Source organism: Anarhichas minor, unplaced genomic scaffold, assembly GCF_050575085.1.
Source record: "Anarhichas minor isolate MPS153535 unplaced genomic scaffold, ASM5057508v1 ptg000007l, whole genome shotgun sequence".
Classification (NCBI taxonomy): Eukaryota; Metazoa; Chordata; class Actinopteri; order Perciformes; family Anarhichadidae; genus Anarhichas; species Anarhichas minor.
Genome location: NW_027466453.1, coordinates 13863498 through 13884206, shown reverse-complemented (window position 1 = coordinate 13884206; position 20709 = coordinate 13863498). Strand labels below are relative to the sequence as shown.

General features: G+C 44.2%; 1 protein-coding gene across 1 annotated transcript in view; it reads right to left on the bottom strand.

Annotated features, from left to right (window-relative positions):
• Positions 1-11195: 11195 nt before the first annotated feature.
• Positions 11196-20709, bottom strand: part of prkar1b (protein kinase, cAMP-dependent, regulatory, type I, beta) — a 56645-nt gene continuing 47131 nt past the window's right edge. The window contains exons 9-11 of the mRNA XM_076080557.1: positions 20258-20379; positions 12893-12974; positions 11196-12682 (exon numbers count right to left, since the gene is read on the bottom strand). Of these exons, the coding sequence (XP_075936672.1) occupies positions 12510-12682; positions 12893-12974; positions 20258-20379 (377 nt within the window). The 3' untranslated portion in view covers positions 11196-12509. The remainder of the gene's footprint in view (positions 12683-12892; positions 12975-20257; positions 20380-20709) is intronic.

Sequence of the window (20709 nt, the reverse complement as noted above, 5' to 3'; positions counted from 1 at the left end):
TGAGACGTCTGTCCTAATTAGCTTTAATTGGATAACAAATTACGGGCAGAGGAAGTCAACACTAAAATGCATATTAAATCACTCAGGATGATTTTAATGATGTAATCAGATGGACAAAGTGAACAAAAATGTAAAAGATGATGATTATTATCATAAAAGTGATGACGGTGGTGACTCATAGTAACACAAGCTCTTTTTTTTGTGCCTTTGAGTTGAAGGCAAAATAACCTTTTCATGCGTCATTCCCAGACATTGAGCACTTTAGCACAAATAAATATATAAACATGTCTGTGAATGTATGTGATGATGACATAGACGATGAGCATTTAACACCTTCGGGCGCGATTTTGGGACACAGGAAGCAACTAGTTAGCAGCAGGTTAACGACAGACTGGTCTTAACTTGTCGCGAGGAAGCTGGAGGCTGTGCTGTGCTGGGAGGTCTGGGAGGAGAGCCCGAGGGCCTGATAAACGAGACATACCAACAGGAGCAGAGACAGAGACAGCGTGCACGCACATTATCAGCCAGAGGTGACAATCAGCAGGGAGCTATAGGTCAGCCAACCAGGTGGTCTGCCTTCCACCTTGTCCATTCAACTGGATCACATAGCACGAGGCCAGCCTGAAGGCGCTGTGGCTGGAGACGCTGCAGAAAGAGCTCCAGCAGCTGGTGGAGTAATTAATGCAACTATTTTAATAGGCCAGTGAAGCTCAATTTAGGACCAGTGCTGTAAAATGATTTCAAGATGTTTACAGTAAGTCCCTAAGCTATTTATGTGACACGCTGTTCCTCCTTTTGTAAATTTACTGCATCGCAATCATCGTTCATTCCTCGTTCTGCATTAAAGTATGTGATGCGATGGCAGGCAGGTTCATCATGACATCATCGTCATTGTTACATCACAGGTCAGCCTCCCTACCTGGATGTGCACCCTCACTGAAATGCATGAATCATGTGTCTACACTTTGCATCACGGTGGGAGACTGGGAGTCAGAGGAAGAGATGAGAGAGCGGGGCCACACAGTGGGAGAGAGTGACTGTTTTATGTAAGGTGAAGAAGTGAGTAAAAGGAAAAACTTGCAGACGAGGATGCATCGTTTGTGTCTTGATGATTTGATGTGGAGGAAAGATTCTTAAAATAGAGCTTGAGACAAAATATGATGTGCATGTAGGAAGGAGGGGATGGTAGAGGTGGATTAAAAGCAAACATTTACACAAATGGGGGAATTGAAATGAGCAAAAGAGAGAAATCATTGGACTGTCATTTTAGGGGGGAGAAGAAGAAATGAAAACAGTAACACCTGAAAATCATTCTCTCTCTCTCCTGTGTGAACTATTAGGCAACATGTTTACTGGCAACTGAGGTCTGTGTACCTAACAACATTAAGCCCGTTAAATGGTTTTATAGACGCTGATGCACAGTAAATCTAACCATGAAGACGCTCCGGGAGAACGTTATCCGAGGTAGGTGATGACTCCCGTTTCCCCCTAAGGCCACACATAGTTCCCAGTGAGAGAAGCGTAGGAAAAAAGGGGGAATTTTCTCGGAATGTGGTGGAAATGAGTTGCACTGCCTTTGGGGGATCGGAGTGTGTCTCTGAGTCTGTCTGTTCTTATCATCCATTTCCACGGTAAGAGGGTAGTGAGGGAGTCTTGACCTTGTCTGCCCAAATATCTTTAAGCCGGGACAGGTTTTATTTTTGGGTAAATTGTGGTTGAGCATAGTTTCATGTCAGTTTTATAGTTGGAATAAACTAAAAAAGAAGAGTTTTTAATGAAGACCTTAGAACGAAAGAAGGTAAAACATGATTATGGATCTATAAAATTGACTTATAAAATACAACATCCCTGACCTTTAAGATAAATAATGTTAAAAATAATTATAATATGGAAATAATATCATTCCTGGTCCAACCTTTAACAAGATTGATACAGGCATTTAATCATTATCCTTAACCAAATGAAGACTCTGGGAAGTCAGATCCAGTAAATGAATTCCTAAAATATACCCTGTATCTTGCTTTACCTAAATGTGCTTGAGAAATGGCTCTTTTCTGTGATATTTTTGTATTATTTGATACAGCCCTGACACCTATTGAATCAAAGTAAAAGACCCGGTTTCTCAGTACAGTAAGAGTTATAACACACACTTTCATCCGTAACCCAATCTCAACTTGATCCCAGTACGGTTGAACTCTGACCCTGCAATGAAAGCAAGGAATCTCACACTTCAGTGTGCTGGGGAGCCATAAAAAGATTGCAGAGGTAACAATAGAAACTCAACATGCTGATAGCCACATAATCACGTTATTATACCTGCAATTGTTATATTGCCCTTCCAACTAAATTTATTTTCCACTGGGTATCCCCGTTCTATGACACCTCATAATGTCAAACACAGAGTGGATTGCCTTGCAACAGAGAAACAAACACAGATTTTAACCTGGTGTCTCCCGCCGGCTCCACCCAGCCATATCATGAGCATGCATGAGTCACGGGCACAAGGAGCAGGTCCTTTGCAGATCTCCTCCCTCCTCCTCAGGGTAGAATTACGCCTCACTAACTAAAGCCCTAACTAGCTCATCAGTGTCTATGATGACAAAGTTCATTCCATTGGTGGGTTGTGTGTTCATGTCTTTAGTGCGGAGCTGTGTGTCATTTGACACAAGCTTGTATCTTGTAATAGGCCCATTAGAAACAGCGGTAACATTTATGGTTGGTTACTCATGTACACACACACACACACACACACACGCACACGGGTAAGTAATTCAGGTGAAGTTTCCCAGGAGCAAAGGTACATTCCAGAGGCTGGTAGCGATATAGATTGGACTTGGAAATTATCCAGAGCAGAGTGCATATCCAGGGCAACCTCTACACGCATAAACAAGCAGCTAGACACATTCACGCGGAGAAAGACTCAAACACACACACACACACACTTTTACTGCTTGTTCACCTGAATATTAAGCAGCGAAGGGACGCCAAGTACAGCAGCTTACTACTGCACGCAGCTGCTCTTTTATAGGGACAATTACTAGCAGCCATTTAGAGGCCTTCATCTCTCTAACATGCATAGCAACCTGAATGAAGTGCTCTGTGGGGCCTCCCAGCACCCCTCAGGACCCCTTTTCCTTTCAGGCACTATAGGTGTGCAGGCATTCAGGGGGCACAATGCCCAAACTGCTCTTTCATAAGTTGAGTCCACCTCTGGGATCAAAAATTACACCACATGCGCTCATAAATGCAAAAAGCTGGTGGTACAAGGTATGCAAGGCAAACTTCCAGCTGCAACACATTATACATTACAGCAGCACTTTTCGGTTGTTAAGGGACCGCGGCATCCTCTCCGTGTGATCTCCAGATCTGTCAAACTGTGGTCTGCTCTTGTCATAACTATGCCTTGACTTTTTTCCCTCTGCACTCCTCCATGAAAGCCATCCTTAGAGAGCTAGAAATAGGTGTTCGGTGTGAAGGACAAATTTCACCGAAGAGAGAAAATACTGGGAAGACGCTGGAAGAAGTCCGAGTGTGTGTTTGTACGTGTGTGTTTTTGCACGGCCCTTGCAACCTCAGCATCCAGTTCTTGGTCAGACCCCGTCATTTAGGTCAGTGTGCACAGTGCACAGTGTGTGCAGCAAACAAAAAGACTCCAGGTGTTGAATGGAAATCCCATTTAAAAAAAACAAAACGGTCTTGCGGCTCAGGTATGAACAAACCTACACACGCATTCTATATGTGGGAATCTACACTGAACAGACAGACGTGTGCACTAACACTGACACACCTGCACTCTCTCATGTGCATTCTCCAATTTCCACAAATGGACAGACAGACATGAAGCATTTCGGGCACAAGTCCTTACATGCAGTTCCCCCTGTACAAGGCTCCTTTTCCCCTTAAAACACTGCCTCTTTATTCTCTATGAACAAAAAAAAACTCTCTCTTTCTGCACACACACACACTCACACAGAAAACGGGGGACTTCCAGCCACTGAGAAATAACAACGTAATTGCCGGTGCTCTGTTGTCTATCAAGACCTGACCTTTTCAACATGTGTGTGCCGTGTTGGGAGCGGTGGGGAGCGGTGGGAACCGGCGAGGAGGAAGACAGGGGTCTCCCCGGCTCTGTGGTGGTCTGACCCAACCTCCCCCCTTCCTTTCTCCACTCCAACTTCCCCAAAACACTGGGAACTCCTACTGCGTCCCCATGTTCTGCGGGCTCGGGGCTGGGAGGGGAGCACACGGCTAACCCACAAATCAGACTCTTGGCAGGGGGACATCAAAGGCGGAACAGGAGGACGTGGAAAGGACAGGGGGAGACAGAGCTGCCCTGTCTCACTGTGGTCCCAAGGGGATGGAGGAAAATTCAAGGTCTATGTGTAGAGCCCAGACATTAAAGTGACACAAATGTACACTTTCTGCTGGTGCCAATGGGAAAATAGTTGACTGGTATTGCCTTACATAAATCTGGCCCAGTAATGAGTACATTAAAGAATGAAACATATACAGGGACATACTCATAATAAACATATGAGAGTTTAGAGGATTATGCATCAATGGTAAGCGGAAAGAAATGGCTTTGACTAGCAGAGAAAAGTCATCCAAACAAATAGCAAGAAACTAATATCAAGAGTGACAAAGTAGATGTGGGTTCCATGTGAGAGCCTTTCATGAAAAGTAATTATAAAACATATCTTAAGCAAAATCGATCACTCACAGGTCCAAAGACAAGTTGCCTTTATGACATGACAGACAAGCTCAGCTCTCAGAGGGGGCACACAAAGCTGTCCTCAGAAATGTATTAGGGGCCTATAAGCCCATAATTACATCAATTGGCATGTCAGATGGGGCTTTCACTTCGTTATTTACCCTTCCTTCTCCTCTTGTCTTTCACTATAGGCCGCCACGCTCACGGTTTAGGGACTATGAGATGGGGGAACTAGTGGTGGTCGTGATAACGATGGTGGTGATGTGCATGTGGGAGGGGGGCAGGGTTCTGTATCAGGGGGATTAAGGGGAGATTTCTGCTTGACTTGAGTGACGTTAGATATCCGTGACAGAGATGAAGAGGAAAGACTTGGATGGAAGGAGGGGGTGGGAAGGAGTGAGGAGACTAGGAAGGGTTGCAAGGGTTTAAAGGAAAAGATACCACGAAAAGTAAACCCCTGGATTAAAGGATGATTACGACCAGTTAGAGAATCCACTTTGGTGCACCTGGTTATTCAATGTTTTGCCTACCAGCCCCAGGGCCCAATATGGCTTGAGGTGTGCTATGACATGGAGCAGGGCCCTGAATTGAGTTTAAGATTTCCCTCAAAACAGCACCATTCCTATAGCAACCACACCTAACTGAGCAAAGCACTTAACCTCCAAGAGAGAAGCCCTACCTTGTTTATGGGCCGTACCGTGATGCTATTTCGCACGCACCGTGGTAACGATTAACAGTGTTTAATGTGAGCCCCCCTTCCCCAACGAGCTCCCAGGTCGCTCCTCTGGAAGAAACACTATAGACGCTTTTAAAAATAGTTAAAGCAGGTTTTTGGCTCCTTTATTGTTCTTGTTGTTATTATTGGAGGCCATAAAAGCAGCACCAGGTCCTACACTGAGGGATGTTTGTTAGCGAGTGAGAGAGAGTGAAAAATAGAGGGGAAAAATAAGAAGACAGCATGGATTTAGCAAGACCCCCATTATTGTATTTCCTGGTAGTCTTGCCTTTATATGACAGTCAAGAGTAGAAAGTAACAAGAAAAAAAGGGAAAATGACCGTGCCGGAATTTAACTGGAGACCTCCCCATGGCTCACATCCCAATCTGCTGGCCCTCAAGGAAGCCCCAAGAGCCCCTTACTTGTTTGCAAGCAATCTGTCCTGTGAATGGCACATTGAGCAACGTGTGCATGCATGCACGTGTCTGTGCATATATGCATACACAAAAGTTTGTTGTAGGATCTAGACTCAAATTGGAGAAGTAACTTGTTTTGGTCCCCAAGCCTTTGATGCCAGCCCATACTGTCATTATGGTACACAGAACCATAATAACACCTCTCTTCCTCCTCTTCCTCCTCCTCCTCCCAGGACTCAAGATGAAGTGTCAAAATCCCAAGGCAGAGAGAGATCACAACAAACTGATTATCAACCGGAAGTGGCTCCATTATGGGCTTAAAGATGGGAGAGAGTGCTCTCTGGTTACAGCACTCACTCAAATCCACACATTCCTGCAAGGTTTAGGGAGAGCCGGGTCACCCCTGTGGCTCTGCTCCCCAGTCGCTGCCTCAGCCCAAGGGCATTGCTCAGGGTGCAGCTGGTATATTGAAGGGATTTGGGGGTCCTTCAGGAGGGGCTGGAGGGTTGTGGTTATCGAGGGTGGCCTGAAAATCAGAGGACACTTGACAGCCTTTGCCTTGTGACTTTGCACACCTGCAGAGGGTGGCTGTGTTTTGGGGGATGAGGTGAATCCTCTGGGACGTGAGGTTAGTTATTTAGTGATGCACTCTCATCAAATAGAGTCCAACAACTTGGTAATCCTTGGGAAAGATGCCAAATGTTATCCAGATATTAAAGTATGTCAATACACAAAGTGGAGCATCACATCTCAAAAGCTGACAATTGATTCTGAAACATGAGATGCTTTAAAAATCGGGAGCAAATAATGAATCTGAAATGTCTCAAAGGCCAAATATCGATTAACATTATTTGAGACCATTTCCCCAACAGGGAATTTTCACTCATTACATTCCTTCATCTTCCTAATGTGATTAGAACAGAGTGAAAACTACTTTTATGATCTGCACTCAAAACCCTAACGATTCCTTAGAGTAGGAGGCACTGAAAAAAAAAGGAACAATTGAGACAATTGCCGAGCTGCCTCCCCAGGGAGTGAAGTCAGAGTCGAAGAGAAGAGATGGATTGTGCCGGGTAGGAATCAATGTGGGCAGGAGATTGCAGAGTCATGTGCAAGATGGAATATCTCACTCAGAAAAGTCCTACTGACCCATTCTTTTCCCCTCGAGCATGCAGAATATTAGGAGAACATTTCGGTTTATTGTTTGTTTTTCCTTCACATAGTTTGGAGGCGAGTCACCGAGGCTCCGTTAGCTGGAATTGCTTTGAAACCGAGGCCAAAATCTAGGCGACTCAGGGAGGCCCGGGCTCAGTGTCGGTACATGTGTATATATGTGAATTATTTACTTGTCGTCCAGCAGGAAATGAGGAACGATAACAAGCTTGGGAAATAAAAGCAGAAAAACAAATAGATGGTATCTCTTCCCCCTCGTTGTTGCTTTCTCTCTTTCTTCTTACTTTTCTCTGAGGCAGTCGGACGTGTCCAAACTGCCTTTAAAGACAGCAGCAGGAAGTGGGACAATCATTTCAACTACTTAGAATTGGCTCATGACTGTTGCTTTTACTAGAAATTGAAAATGATAGAAGAAAATGATTGCTTTGTTAAAGGTGCTACATTTTATATTCTGAGCATTAGCATCAAACAAATATTTGCTATGTAAAGACATAGTGGTGTAATGTCTAACTGAGCAGAGAATTAAGTCACTCACCCATCGGGACTATTTAATCATTCATACCCATTCATACACCGCAGGCACAGTCTACGGTCTGGGGTTGAGTGTCTTGCCCAAGGATGGCTCCAAAGAGAGCAGCACAAAATCAAGTGAGTTTACCAGACATCTGCAGCCCGCTCCTCATCTCTAACTGAGACTAACACAAAACCCAATCTCTCAGCAAACTGTTGGCGGTGAAGTTGCATTGTGGGTGATGTAGGAACCAGGTTTTGAAGAAGAAGAATTTCTGGAATAAACCAAACTGTAGCTCTGGTTTTTCGTCAGAGATTTTGATACTTTTTTTCGAACTGTCCAAGAATGTTATTGGAGTCTTTTTCTTGTTTTGCTCTAGTAAAACCATAATTGACCAAATGGGCTGCTGTTTAAATGAGCCGGACCTTGTGATGATCTCCTGACCCAATTTCTGACTCTCTTTCTCCCCCTGACCTCGGCCCGACACCCCCTCGCCTCCCTAACCTTTCAATCCCATCAGCCTCACTATTGCTCAATCACCTGTGACCAGGCCTAGATGGTAACCTTTGACCCGAGAAGGTCACGATTAGAGCTGAGAATCAGAGCAGCAGAATTGGGGACCATGGCAGAGATGAGATGCCCCTGGACCGAGAGCTTCGACCCAGCCAGGCTGAACTCTGGAACAGTCAGGTTGCCACACCCAATATATCAAGAAAAGACGAGAAAAGAGCTGCGTATCAAAGGCTTTGGCCATTAGCAGGCGGTTGGGGGTTGATTTTTTTTTTCCACCAGGGTGTGGGGATCATGGAGGAGGGAGAAGGCAGGGAGAATCAATGGAGGTTGTAGCCTTGTGTTGGCAGGCATTTTAATTAGCCAGGATCTCCCCAGACAAGGGATAGAAAGCAGCAGAGATGGCAGCTACACAGAGAGCAGGAGGAGAGGACAAAAGAGAGAGAATCAGGGAGAAAGAGAAAGAGAGGGGGTGAGGGTTGCACGCCCGGGGGCTACACTCACTGTGCCAGATCTAAATATGCAGCACCAAATAAAACATCCTCTCATGAGATCATGGGTGACTGTGTCTAGTTATAGGATGCAACAAATACACATGCACACACACACAGACACACACACAAACATACCAAATCACTCCCAGCCATCCTATCTTGTAAATGTTTGGCAATCTTTATATAAAACTTCGGAGGGATCCACAAAGGAAGCCATCCTGTAAATGAGGAGGCAAAACGTTCCCATGCTGGAAATAAATTCTTTAAAATATTTGACTGGTTCTCAGTGGACTTCACACCACTCAGGGGTGCACTTAAAACCCAAAGGAGAGCATGTTAGAGGTCAATGAATTTGGCACAGCATTCCTCTTCCTCCTCCTGCATGATCATCGTCTTTATCCTCTGCATGCTTTCTGTCTCCTTCTTCTACTCCTCCCCACCAACTCACCGAGTCTGGCCGTCTTGTTTGTTTGGACAACAAATGCATAGGAGTCTCGCACCAAATAGACTCCGCTGTGGGAGTAGCTGGAAGTTGATATAGAGCCAAGGTGCAGCAGCTGGGGAAAAAAGGATGGAGGGGTTCGAGGAGACAGTGGTGCAGTTGAGGTTATTCATCCTCCCTGCTATGTTGCTTCCCTCCTCTCTGCTTCTGTTTTGCACTGAATTAGAGTGAAGAGAGGTACAGAGCGAAAACCTTGAGGCTCTCAAGATGTCTTTACCACTTTATACTATATAAGATCAACAATACTGTTATTAATTCAGCCTCGAGCCTGTTCATAATCAGACTTAAAAAACAAAACGTCAAAAAGACAATAGATTTAAAAACTGAAAATGCATCAACCAAAGAACTTTCGTCTTTAGAGAAAATAAGGAGGCAGTTCTTGTAATATTTCCTTATACTGAAAAATATATTTTTTACGCGATTATATATGAAAAGCAAACCAACTTTGGACATTTAACAAAAATGTATGGACGTCATATATCAGCCACAACATTGGATCTCCAAGCAACATTTTTGCAGTGCTACATGTAAAACTGAATACAACTGAGAAGCTTAAACTTTTCAGACATTTTGTCAGTTACTACATTGAAAAAGGTGTTTTTACTTGGCTGTTGTTGACCTCTGAGTGTTGATGGCTGAGCTCCTATAGCCCGGTGATCATTTCGCTTTCTTTGTGAAAGTGCGATTACCTGAACTGATGTCAGCTCAGCTGGCGAAATGTTTTTGGCACAGTGGGACCTGCAGGAGCCATATGACGGATTATTAAGCCATGAAAGCATAAAGGACCCAAACACAGAACTGAGTGACCTAAATTAAAAGTTGGTAAAAGAGTGTGTGAGAGTGTGTGTGTTTGCTTGTGCTCTCTTTTTTGAACACTGGCACAGTGCCATGGTATCAAGGCTTCATCTTACTGCTCATGCGACAGTGCCAGGTTTTGTCCTCAACTGGCCCACCCAGGATGGCACAGTAATGGCCCTGTCTAATCAGGTGCTCTGGACACACACACACACACAGGTCAGCTCAGGTTGAGTTTTCATTTTGATGATACCAGTTATATCAAATAGGCTTTCTTTAGGAGAGAAGAACATGGTGGTTGGTTGACAAAATCCCAGCTCAAGGTCTGCTTATGAAGCTTGGTAGCCATTGAGATGGCTCTGTTGACTCAGTACCTGTTACGATTGCATTCAAAGCCCCTTTGGGGGACAATTCTGAAAGTTCAGAAAGTTTGGAAATAATAGTTTGACTTAATAATCATCCATCCTCCCTTTGGGTATCTAGAATGACCTTCTGTTTCTCAAGTTAGGATGATTGAAAACATCAGCTGCATCCTCTTCAAAGGTCGTCAGATTGACAGAGGAGTAAAATGTTAATTCCTGTTAGTCAGCAGTGTTAAAATGTTATCGAAGTCTGAAAATAAGTGACGACAGACAGCGTAAGCATGTCCATGAGAGAGAAAGAGGAGTCATGCACGACATGCATGTGGATAAATCATGTTTTGATAAAATAGTCATGGTTAACCGCCATGAGTGGACACATGTTTTCCACCCCAAATCCTTGAAGATGGAGGAGCAATACTTGCGGGTGTTTGTGTGTGTACTGTCAAAGCGATGAAGTGCATGTGTGTGTATATGAGGGGAGGAGGGGACTAAACTGAATGTTGGCGAGTTGGGGGCACATTCCTTAGTTGATTTAGTGGGCATTACGATGAATAGGAATGTGTCAAAGCTGTAGAGGCTTTAGCCCACTGTGGTGTTAACTGGTTGGGAGGAACTCTATCAGCTCAGACTGACGGATGACTGACACTTGGCTTAATGTAAGAAGGATGGAGAGCAGAGAGGAGTGGACAGAGCCAGACAGAGAAGAGGCAGGCCAGGATGGAGAGGAGGTACCTGTAGGATGAAGAGGAGGTACCTGTAGGATGAAAATGTGAAAAGGGAGATTGAAGAGGACAGTTTGCGCTTTGGAGAAAAGACAAGGGAGATTAATAGCGATATAATGTGTAGAGGATATCGGGTGTGGGCATGAGATGAGATAAAGGGAAAGAGAGAGAACTAAGTCCAGTCAGGAGAGGAGAGGATGCCAGAAGTTGGGATAAAAATGTGAAAGAGTCACATTCACAGGAGGAGCTGATCAAGAGAAAATAATGACTTAAATCAAGAGGATTTCAGAAGCTTATCTTTATTTACTCAAGATAGTTGGATAGTTGAAAGAAAGACAGAGAGAGAGAGAGAGAGAGAGAGAGAGAGAGAGAGAGAGAGAGAGAGAGAGAGAGAGAGAGAGAGAGAGAGAGAGAGAGAATAGAAAGAGTCTTTTCAGGTCCCATTTTATACAACATCAGTCGCTGGGTCAGTTGTGCAAGTTTGACAAAATACAGTAGATCAAAGGAAAGCAACACAAGTATATTTTTTACTTCTGTTTTTTATATATATTCATAAACATATAAGTCATATTTCAAAAAACAGCTAAATCAAACATCTGTATTGACCCAACGTTACAAACTCTAAAGTGGTGCAAAAGCTTTCATCTAGCAATATGACAGAGAACAAAATCAAAAGCGCCAGAAAAGACGTGTGTGTTTGTGTTGAAGATTGAAATTGTCCTGAGACAGTGTAAGCATATACAGTATGGTTGAGTGTTTCATGTCAGCGTGTTTCAGACTCTCTTTGTGTTTGTGCGGACTGGACTGATAACACCACTGCTCCTTTGGAATCCCACAACTAATGGGACAGAGACGGTTTCTTGAGAAAAAAACAGATTTGTTAGTTAATTTGGCTGACATAATATTAAAATCTTAACTCAGCATCCCACTGCCTTTAACAAACCCCCAACTGATAATAGCAGTAAAAGCACACTTAAGAAGCATTCAAAATGAAACGGCGGAGTATTTACTTTTCTTTCAGCCTGTACAGCTGCGTTTTAGGGGAACAGGGGTCTGTGTAGTGCGGGTCTGATTTGACCTAGAAATGACACCACGCACACCCAGAGGTGAAAAAAAAGGCAAACAACAGCCGGCGCCAAAAATAAACGTGTATTCACTTCCTCCCGCTGTACGTAAACATGACTTTACATCCTTCTTATTTCCTGAATTCATCTGTACCTTTCATAGATTCATGAAAGTGCCGTTCTTGGTCAGTCTAGAAGCATGCATCACATACAGTTGCCGCCCTGTATATATATGATTCATTTACAGTATTTAATGAGTTGAATTATCTCTGTCCTCGTTCAGATTTTTACACTCCTGCGTGTTGGTTTTGACATAAAGCTACGTGACAGCACAGGTCAAAGTGCACAAGATCGGAAGAAAAAAAGAATAGCGAAAGAAATGGAAAAAAGGCAGAAAATGAGCGCCCTGTAGTTGTGGATGTAAAACCCATGTCCTTCACCCCCGCATCCTCACCTATTCCCACCCACGCACCTAAACTCTGATGCTGATGCTGCCCACCCCTGCTGGTGGGGGGCCCAGAGGGGCCGACATGTCACACAGTAAGGGAGATGAAGCTGTTGTATCTCTGGATGTTCCTCTTGAGGATCTCTGAGCACGGCCCCAGCACGCGCTCAAAGCGGGGCCGGTCCAGCTTCACACACTTGAGCGGACCGCGAGCGACTACGGTGGCTGCCCTGGGACGGTTCAACAGCAGGGCGATTTCACCTGGAGGAAGAAGGAGACGTGGCAAACTATTGTTTTGAGCTGTAAAACAATGTCTTAATGTGTATGATCTGTGCACGGATGACAATTAATGTTGTGGCAGGAAGCATTTGAAACAAATTAGACTTCAGCCTCAATGTCCTCAATGTGTAATTCTAATGCACTCAGATACTATAAAACTGACTTCTTGTTCATCGGCCCAGAGCCACTCACCAAAGTAGTCAGAGGGTCCCAGGCGCCCGACCTCCACGTACTCCTCGTTGTCAGACCTGCGCTGCAGAACAGAGGCTATTCCCTGGATACAGAGAAGAAAAGGAGAGATGGAGGAAAAGAAAATAAGAGACAAGAGAAAGAACAAGATAAGAGGGGGAGAAATAAAAGGAGGAGGGGGTGTTGGTGAAGTGGGAGGAGAGATGGAGGAAAGGGGGGGGGGGGGGGGGGGGGGAGAAAGAGGGGAAAAAAGGAGGAGTTATTTAGCAAGGGGCTGAAAATCGTCAAGAGGATTATGCCGAGGAGAAATTCCTTTGCTTCATAAGAACACAGGTGCACAGGATTTAGCCCACTTTCCTGTGGGACGGACACCTGTTCTGTGGGAGCAGAAACACAAGACGCCACATACTCAGATATTCCAACGGGGTGATTGGTTCTGCTTTATTTCCTCCAGAGTGTAATAAATACAAACATCTAAACCCATAAGAGGCTGAATTGATTGCTCAGTGTCTCCATCACATAATCCACTTCATCAGCATCCACCCACAAAATGGAAACAACTGTATTGTCCAAGAGTGACGGCGCTCCCACATAGTGTCCCCAGATTACCCTAAAACACTAATATAAGCTCATGTACAAACCCCATAACTTTGTATCCTCCTTTGTATCTAACCTGCATTTGCAAACACAAAGCCATGCAGGCAACGATAACAAGCAACGCAGACACAGATGGTTCCAGAGGGAAACACAAACTCGCACGCAAATGCGCATACTAACATTCAGTGAGAAAACCAACAGCTGATGTCTGCTGGACAGACTGACCACCAACCACGCCACGCATATTAACATCGCCCGCTGGTTGCTGTTGTGTGAGTGAGTCACCGAAAAAGTACAACACAGGAAATTTGATTTCCGTTCACTCTGCCCAACAGATGATAATAGTTCATGCTGTCATATCTTGCAGCTGCTGATGAACTTTGTGTGCGTGTGAATGAGGTCATGTTTGGATATTCATCTTTGCATACGAGCCTGGTGTTTGGAGCTGTACTTGATGCCCGTTAATACCCACATTAACGCTCGCCAACACGTTTCTCAACGCGTTGGCTCTCTCCGTGTGTGATGGAGCATGCGTTTGGCGTGCATATGTTTGGACAGAGGTGGAATATGTGTTTTTAATGTCGATGTCTAGACATTTGCGTGTACTCAAGTTCAGCTTCAAATTGGTAGCAGGTAAGAAATCAGCAGGGGAACTTCCCAGCTTGTCTTGGACCGCGTCGCAAAACAGACTTGACCGCTCCAGCACCCTCTCCCTGTCTCTAATCCCTCTCTGCTGACCGGGCTAATAATGCTAAATATGAATATAATGAGCTTTAATGAGAACCCCAAAAACTGCCAGATCTTTGCTGCAGCAACACAAAGGTGAGACTGTATTTCAAGTGAAAGGGATTTGTGTGTGACTTAGTGAGTTTGTGCTTGAAATGAACGATGAAGAAGTGGGAGATACGGTTCAAGTAAGCGGGGAATAGTGTGCGTGTGAGAGGTGACCCAGCTGTCTCGTAAGGCCATGACCACCACACGTACGATGCGGCACGGGGAAGTTAGCTATGAGATGGGAATAGAGGGCAGTAACACTGTAGCCGTGCATTGATGTGGATAAGTCATGTAAGTATCATTGTTTTCTTACTTCTTCTGTAAGGCTGTGTAAGATTAATAACTGTAGATGGTGAAACAAAATAAACTGTGATTGGGCCACCAACGTAAATCAAAATATTGCTGTTAAACCACGTCCGGCAATGTATTTCATGAATAAAACAGACAAAAATACATTCCAGTCTAGGAGGAAGATTGATTCAGGACTGGTTTTGAATCCTTTAAAATCTGTTGAATGTCCTATCAGCTTTTCTTTTGTTGTTCTTTCGTCCACTCTTTCTGTTTGCTGATCTCGCCCCAGTTATCGGCCATAACCACAAAATATGAAGTCCGAAATAACATTCTCTAATGAAAAATGTCTTCCTGCCTCATTTTAACTGACTAACGTAACATCACTACTCACTGTGAAACTTACCATACAATGTGCTTACCAAAAAAAAAAGTGTGACTTTTTTATAACCAGTTAAAATCTCCTTGAAGTTACTTTAAGAAAACGGCGAGTATTATCGTGAGTATTATTGTAACAGTCCTTGATGTTGACAGTGACAGTTTATATGCTTCTGTAAAAGTGACATTTACTCCCTGCAAACCTTCATTTCTGTTCAGGACCTTTGTTGCATGTCATACCCTTTCTCCACTCATTTCCTGTCGTCTCTCTGCTTATTAACAATAACTTCCAGAACAATTGTCCAAAAAACGTTACATCCACTTCTGATACTAGGATTAGATAAGTCCCATCGTTGATGTCAGTCGTGGTGTATTCACTAAGTCCCTTTCCATTTCACTTTGTCTCATTTTGTTTTTATCAATACGTCTACATTTCCAATATTTGGACAACTTTCCACTCTTTTTTTATTAATTGAAAATATGCATAAAAACATATTACACAATTACAGAGAGGTAACCATGATTGTTGACGTCTGAGTGAAGGTTATTAATGGAGTGAGCAAAGAAAATAAATCACGTAAAATGATACCACTTCATCTGCACCATCGGCCATCTCACGTGTAAACACTGTAGCAACCACTTTCATTGAACTTCATCACAGCCACCAAACAAGCGGTTCGAGTGGAAAGTGGTATAAAACAGAGAGTGAGACGTGAATGGGGAGAGCATGAGGGGGGGTGGGGGCATTGAAGCTCCTGTGTTTACAATCGGTCGATTCCTCTCCTTTCCATTCATGTCCAAACAGAGAAAGTGAGACAGTGCAGCGCCATCAAGTACAGTAGTTCTTTCGTAAACAGGCCTCTCCTGGTGTGGTCCAGATAACCATCGTGTATTGTACCACCCCAGGGGCAGCGCTCTGCTCCACAGATATTTCTTTTATAAACATTGAAGATCCTCCACCGCTACGGCGTCCAAATTGGGTGCGAAAGACTGGAAAGAACACAAGATAGCAAGATAGAGAAAAGGAGGACAAACAGAAAAGTATGAATGAATGAAGTCATAGAGTAAGGAGAAAGGAAATGGTAGAGTGTGAGCCAACTTTAACATCGGGAGTAATAAATGATCACTACTACGTGATATTGCCGGTCAGATAACACTCGTTGCTAGCCTTAACCAAAACACACACGTTCACACCCACTCGTATGCACACATCGACTTACATACCACATGCAGAGCGTAGCGAGTCGTCTCGTAGAGAGACATGTCAAAAAGTACCGTCCTGCATGAAGGAAGTAACAACCGTTGGATGAACAACAGGCACACGGAGAGAGAGAGAGACAGAGAGAGAAATAAAGAGGAGATGGAGGAAGAAAGGTATCCTGAGTAGCCTGTTCACCAGGCCACCCAGCACCAGCAGTGTCTGCACCTTCTCACTCAAACCTCAACACACACACAAAGATTGGACTCTTGCACGGCTTCTTTTCAAAGAGAAAAATGACTCAGAAAATGGTTTCACCTTTGCTCTTGTGACTCGCACTAAAAAAATGTCTTCATTCATTAACTGCATCGATCTTCAGCCTTTAAAAGCAGTGTTAAGCTACATTAGCTAAATTGCACTTCAGCGCATACACACGTAGGTTACAGTAACAGCTGATATGTTGTAGATTGCCCACAGAGGATTTCTCGTCTGTGTGACCCACAGGGACCCTTTGGATCCCCTCAGTGCGATTACTTTTGCGCAGCGTCAATTATGAGAAAGCACATTGAGTTCCTGTTTAGATTGAGGACGTCACGAGGATGAACAGCCTGATTGCACTCAATTGTTATCCGGACGCCGCAAACAGTCAACTTGAGTCTTATAACTTTGACTTGAGTCATGGGTCTGATTGACTTCATCATAATCAAAAAACGCTTGTAACTCCTCTTTGAGACCAACACCAATGACTTGTGACTTGCAGATATAGAAATAAGGCTGAGGAGGTTGAGCATGGTAGGCATTCAGAGAGGTAGCTCATAACAGCAGTGCCAGGTGAGATGAATGGCACAGCTGGTGCCTGTTGACTAATTACCTTCTCCTTTAAACTCAGCAATGTGCTGGACTTCTGATGACTGCCACACATTATGGACAGACGGCCACACCGGCCTGTAAGAAACGCCTCAGTGAACGGGCTGTCGTGTCTGTGTTGGGGTGTAGCAGCGAGACCGGCTACAAAGACCAACATGTCAAACTGCCACCACATTAATGTAAAGAGACGTCTGAAAAGGAGTTTTTACTCGAGGAAGAAATTACTTTTAACACCATGTTTGAAAAACTCTCACTGACATCTCTGACACTGAACAAGTTTCTGTCTCCCTCTTTCCATATGCACCATTTTAGTTGGCACTTGTGAGAGCATGAATGACAGGGTGCTAGGCTTGAGTGCATGAGCATGAGGAGGAAAGAGTGCGTGTTGGGTGAGTAGGGGCAGACGCCCTAGGGAAGAAGGAGGAACTATAGGGACGATGAGTCTTCACGGCCCTGGAGTTCTGTAAAGGCTTGTTTGTACAATGTGAGCACAAAAATGTAAACATTTCACTTTTCATTAGGGCCCCATTCCTCGCGGCTGGCAAAGAAAAGTGATGTCTCTAGAACTCCCTTTTGTTAATCCGTCCCATCAGCAGCATTTAATTAGTGATTGTGGGGTTTGTCCTGGGCTGATGCTACAAAACTGCAGAAACAACAAAAGAGTGAGAAGAGACAGAATGAGAAAAACGAGGGTGTCTGACTGAACTAAGCACTGACATCTCAACTTGTTTTAATCTATAGAAATAAAGGCGTGCACGGGGAGAAAAAGAAAACAGGATGGCAAGTGAGGAAAGCTGACAAAATCCTTCTCTCCCGCCTTGTATGTGGTCCTTTTCAAATCAACCTCTCTCTCCCTGCCCTGTTTGACTCATCCTTCCTCTTCCTCCCTCTCTCTCTCTCTCCCTCGTCTCACTCCCGGGAAGCTGGGTCTCCTGACCCCGTGTGAAAGTCAGCGACACACATTCCACCACAGTCCACCCTGCTCTGGGAAAGTCAGGGCCGTGCTGCACGAGAGATGGAGAGAGACGGAGGGAAAGCAAAGAAGGGTGGGTCTGAGAGTGAGAGCTTAGAGGGAAATGGAAGATAGACAAGAGAGAAGGAAAAGGGATTAAAGAAAGAGACAAGACTTCTATTGGGTGAGGCTCAGAGTGTGCTGTGACTCACTCACATACTGGACTGAGCTGGTGGCCTACGAAGACTCCATGCCTGTGTCTCCTCCTTCCCCTCTTCCTGCTGCCTGTCTCTCCATCCTATAATCCCCCAGATTCCTCTGCATATTCTGTCATTCTCCTCTCTGAGATGTACAAGTCTCAGTTTGATGAGTTATACATTGCTACGGTAACAGCTATATTTGTTTTCTTGAACCCCAATTGGGTTCATTTTCAGCGTAGTCAAACTGGCTTTTAAAGGATTTCTGCAGCATCACGAGCCTTCAATTGGAGGTTTCGAACTTGACCAACACTGGTTGGATAATGTGAGGTGAACAACAAGATATATGCAGTGCTGTCTATGAATGTTTGGACTGGGACACATTTGTTGCTGTTTTGTACTTGAGCCTGTTAGTTTGATATGAATCAATGTTCTATGAGCTTTAAAGCGAAACTGTGTTACTTTTGAAACAAAAAATAAAACATTTTTCTTCTTATATATTAAAAGAAGTTAAATTTATAGACAAAAAATAACACTCAATTCAATACACTCAGTATTGGTTGCATAAATAGGTTCGAATGTATGGAAGTCTATGAGAAAATCACTTGATTTATTACCTCAGTAAACATTGTAAGCATGAGTTTATGGTCTCAATCACTAGTTTCATGTCTTCTTCAAAACAGCATGATGTTAATGTTTTTAAATATGGTCCTGTTAAGAATAAAATAGACCATAAAGCAGGGTATACTTTAGGGTGGGCTACCTTGTGATTGACAGGTCCGTATACGGTGTCTCTAAAATACTCCTCCAAAGTCCAAATATGGTAACTTACGCTCACTGGTTGCAAAAAAACAAGATGGCGACGGCCAAAATGCCGGACTAGAGGCTTCAAAACAACAGTCCATAAACCAGTGGGTGACGTCACGACGACTACGTCCACTTCTTATTTACGGTCTATGGTCTGGTATGACCAGTACCTTATGGTGGCTAATGTTAGCAAAACTAGACAGATGTTTCTGATTAACTCACTTTCACTGGATTTCTGACTCTTCTTGTACTAACGTTATACTTTGTTTGAACATTTTCCCATTAATGCCCCTTGTGGCCACAATGGATGCTATTCTGCAGAAGTGACATTGTCAAGTAAAACACAAGTTGGATTCACTGGTGGTAATGTATAAAAAGAGCCACAAGTGCAACACAATTCACCCAGCATGACCACCATCACAACTCTAGAGCTGAAAGTCAGAACTTTACCATCATAGTGAATGTTGCATTTCAAATGTAATGTGCTGGATACGTGCCAAAAAAACAGAAATGTCTCACTGTTCAAATACTTACAGACTCCGATATAACTTTGAAGAGAGGCATAGTACAGAGGCTTCCAAAGGAAGGATAAGAAGCAATACATCACTCAGCACCTTTGATAAAATCCTCCTCCTGCTTTACTGCATCTAACCACTCCCATGCACTGTAACCAATGCACTGCTCACTCTGAACATTGTTGGACATTAGATAGACAGAGCAACTGACTGAGAGACTAACCTTCTCGTTCGAAGAATGAGATTGGGGAGTAGGAGGCAAGGACAAGCCCCCACCCTTCTAGACAGGGCCCTCTTGACTTGTCCCTGGTGAAAGCTGTGTAAGTATGGAGTTAATCAAAAGTGTGTTGGGATGACAGGCAGGGGACCCTTCACGAAAGCTGCGCCAGGGGCCCCAGCTCCACAAAGCCTGCAGTGTGGGGGGGGGGGCGTTCTTCACACAGGGCCGGGGCAGGGGAACACCACCAGGTAGTCTGTCTGCTGGTGGCTATAAACTGGGATCAGTTCCAGCCTCAGCAAAGAGCCCACCAACGTCTCTGCATAATGACATGTACATCAACCCGGGTGCCCACCTGATGACACACACGCGGTATTTGGCCCCCGCATGTCAACACGCACAGCTTGCAGGAAATGTGACAGTAAAAGAAAGTTACAACACATCCTGTCTCACTAGCGCTACGACTACATCTTCTAAAAGACTTGTCAAAACAGTAAAACAGCACAACGATTCTCACAAACACACACACACACACACACACACACACACACACACACACACACACACACAGATCTTACCTCTGTAATAATGAAGAAGTCATCCCCAGGATCTCCTTGCACCACTATCTTCTCTCCGTCCTCAAACTGAACTGGCTCCAGAGCATCAGCCACAGTGAGACGTTCCCACTTATCCAAAGACTCTGTGAACAACAGAACAATGTGCTATTTAGCCTGATGAATGCAACAGTAGATACACAGATGCTCTACGTGTTTGTGTGTGTTCCAAGGTCTGAGAGGATGTCTCTTGCTCAAGTCCAGTAAGCTGTTGGGAACGATAACTTCCTACCTCGAGCTAATCCAGTCATTCATCAGGGACCATTATGTCGCAGAACCCCCTGCCTCCTCACTCCTCTCATGGAGCCTCATGGAGCACAAACACCTCAACACTAACTCCTTGATCTGTAAGACCTCAGCTCTACTGATTCTGGGGTGTGGTGACAGAGAGATCTAAAATCTTTATCCCAAAGACA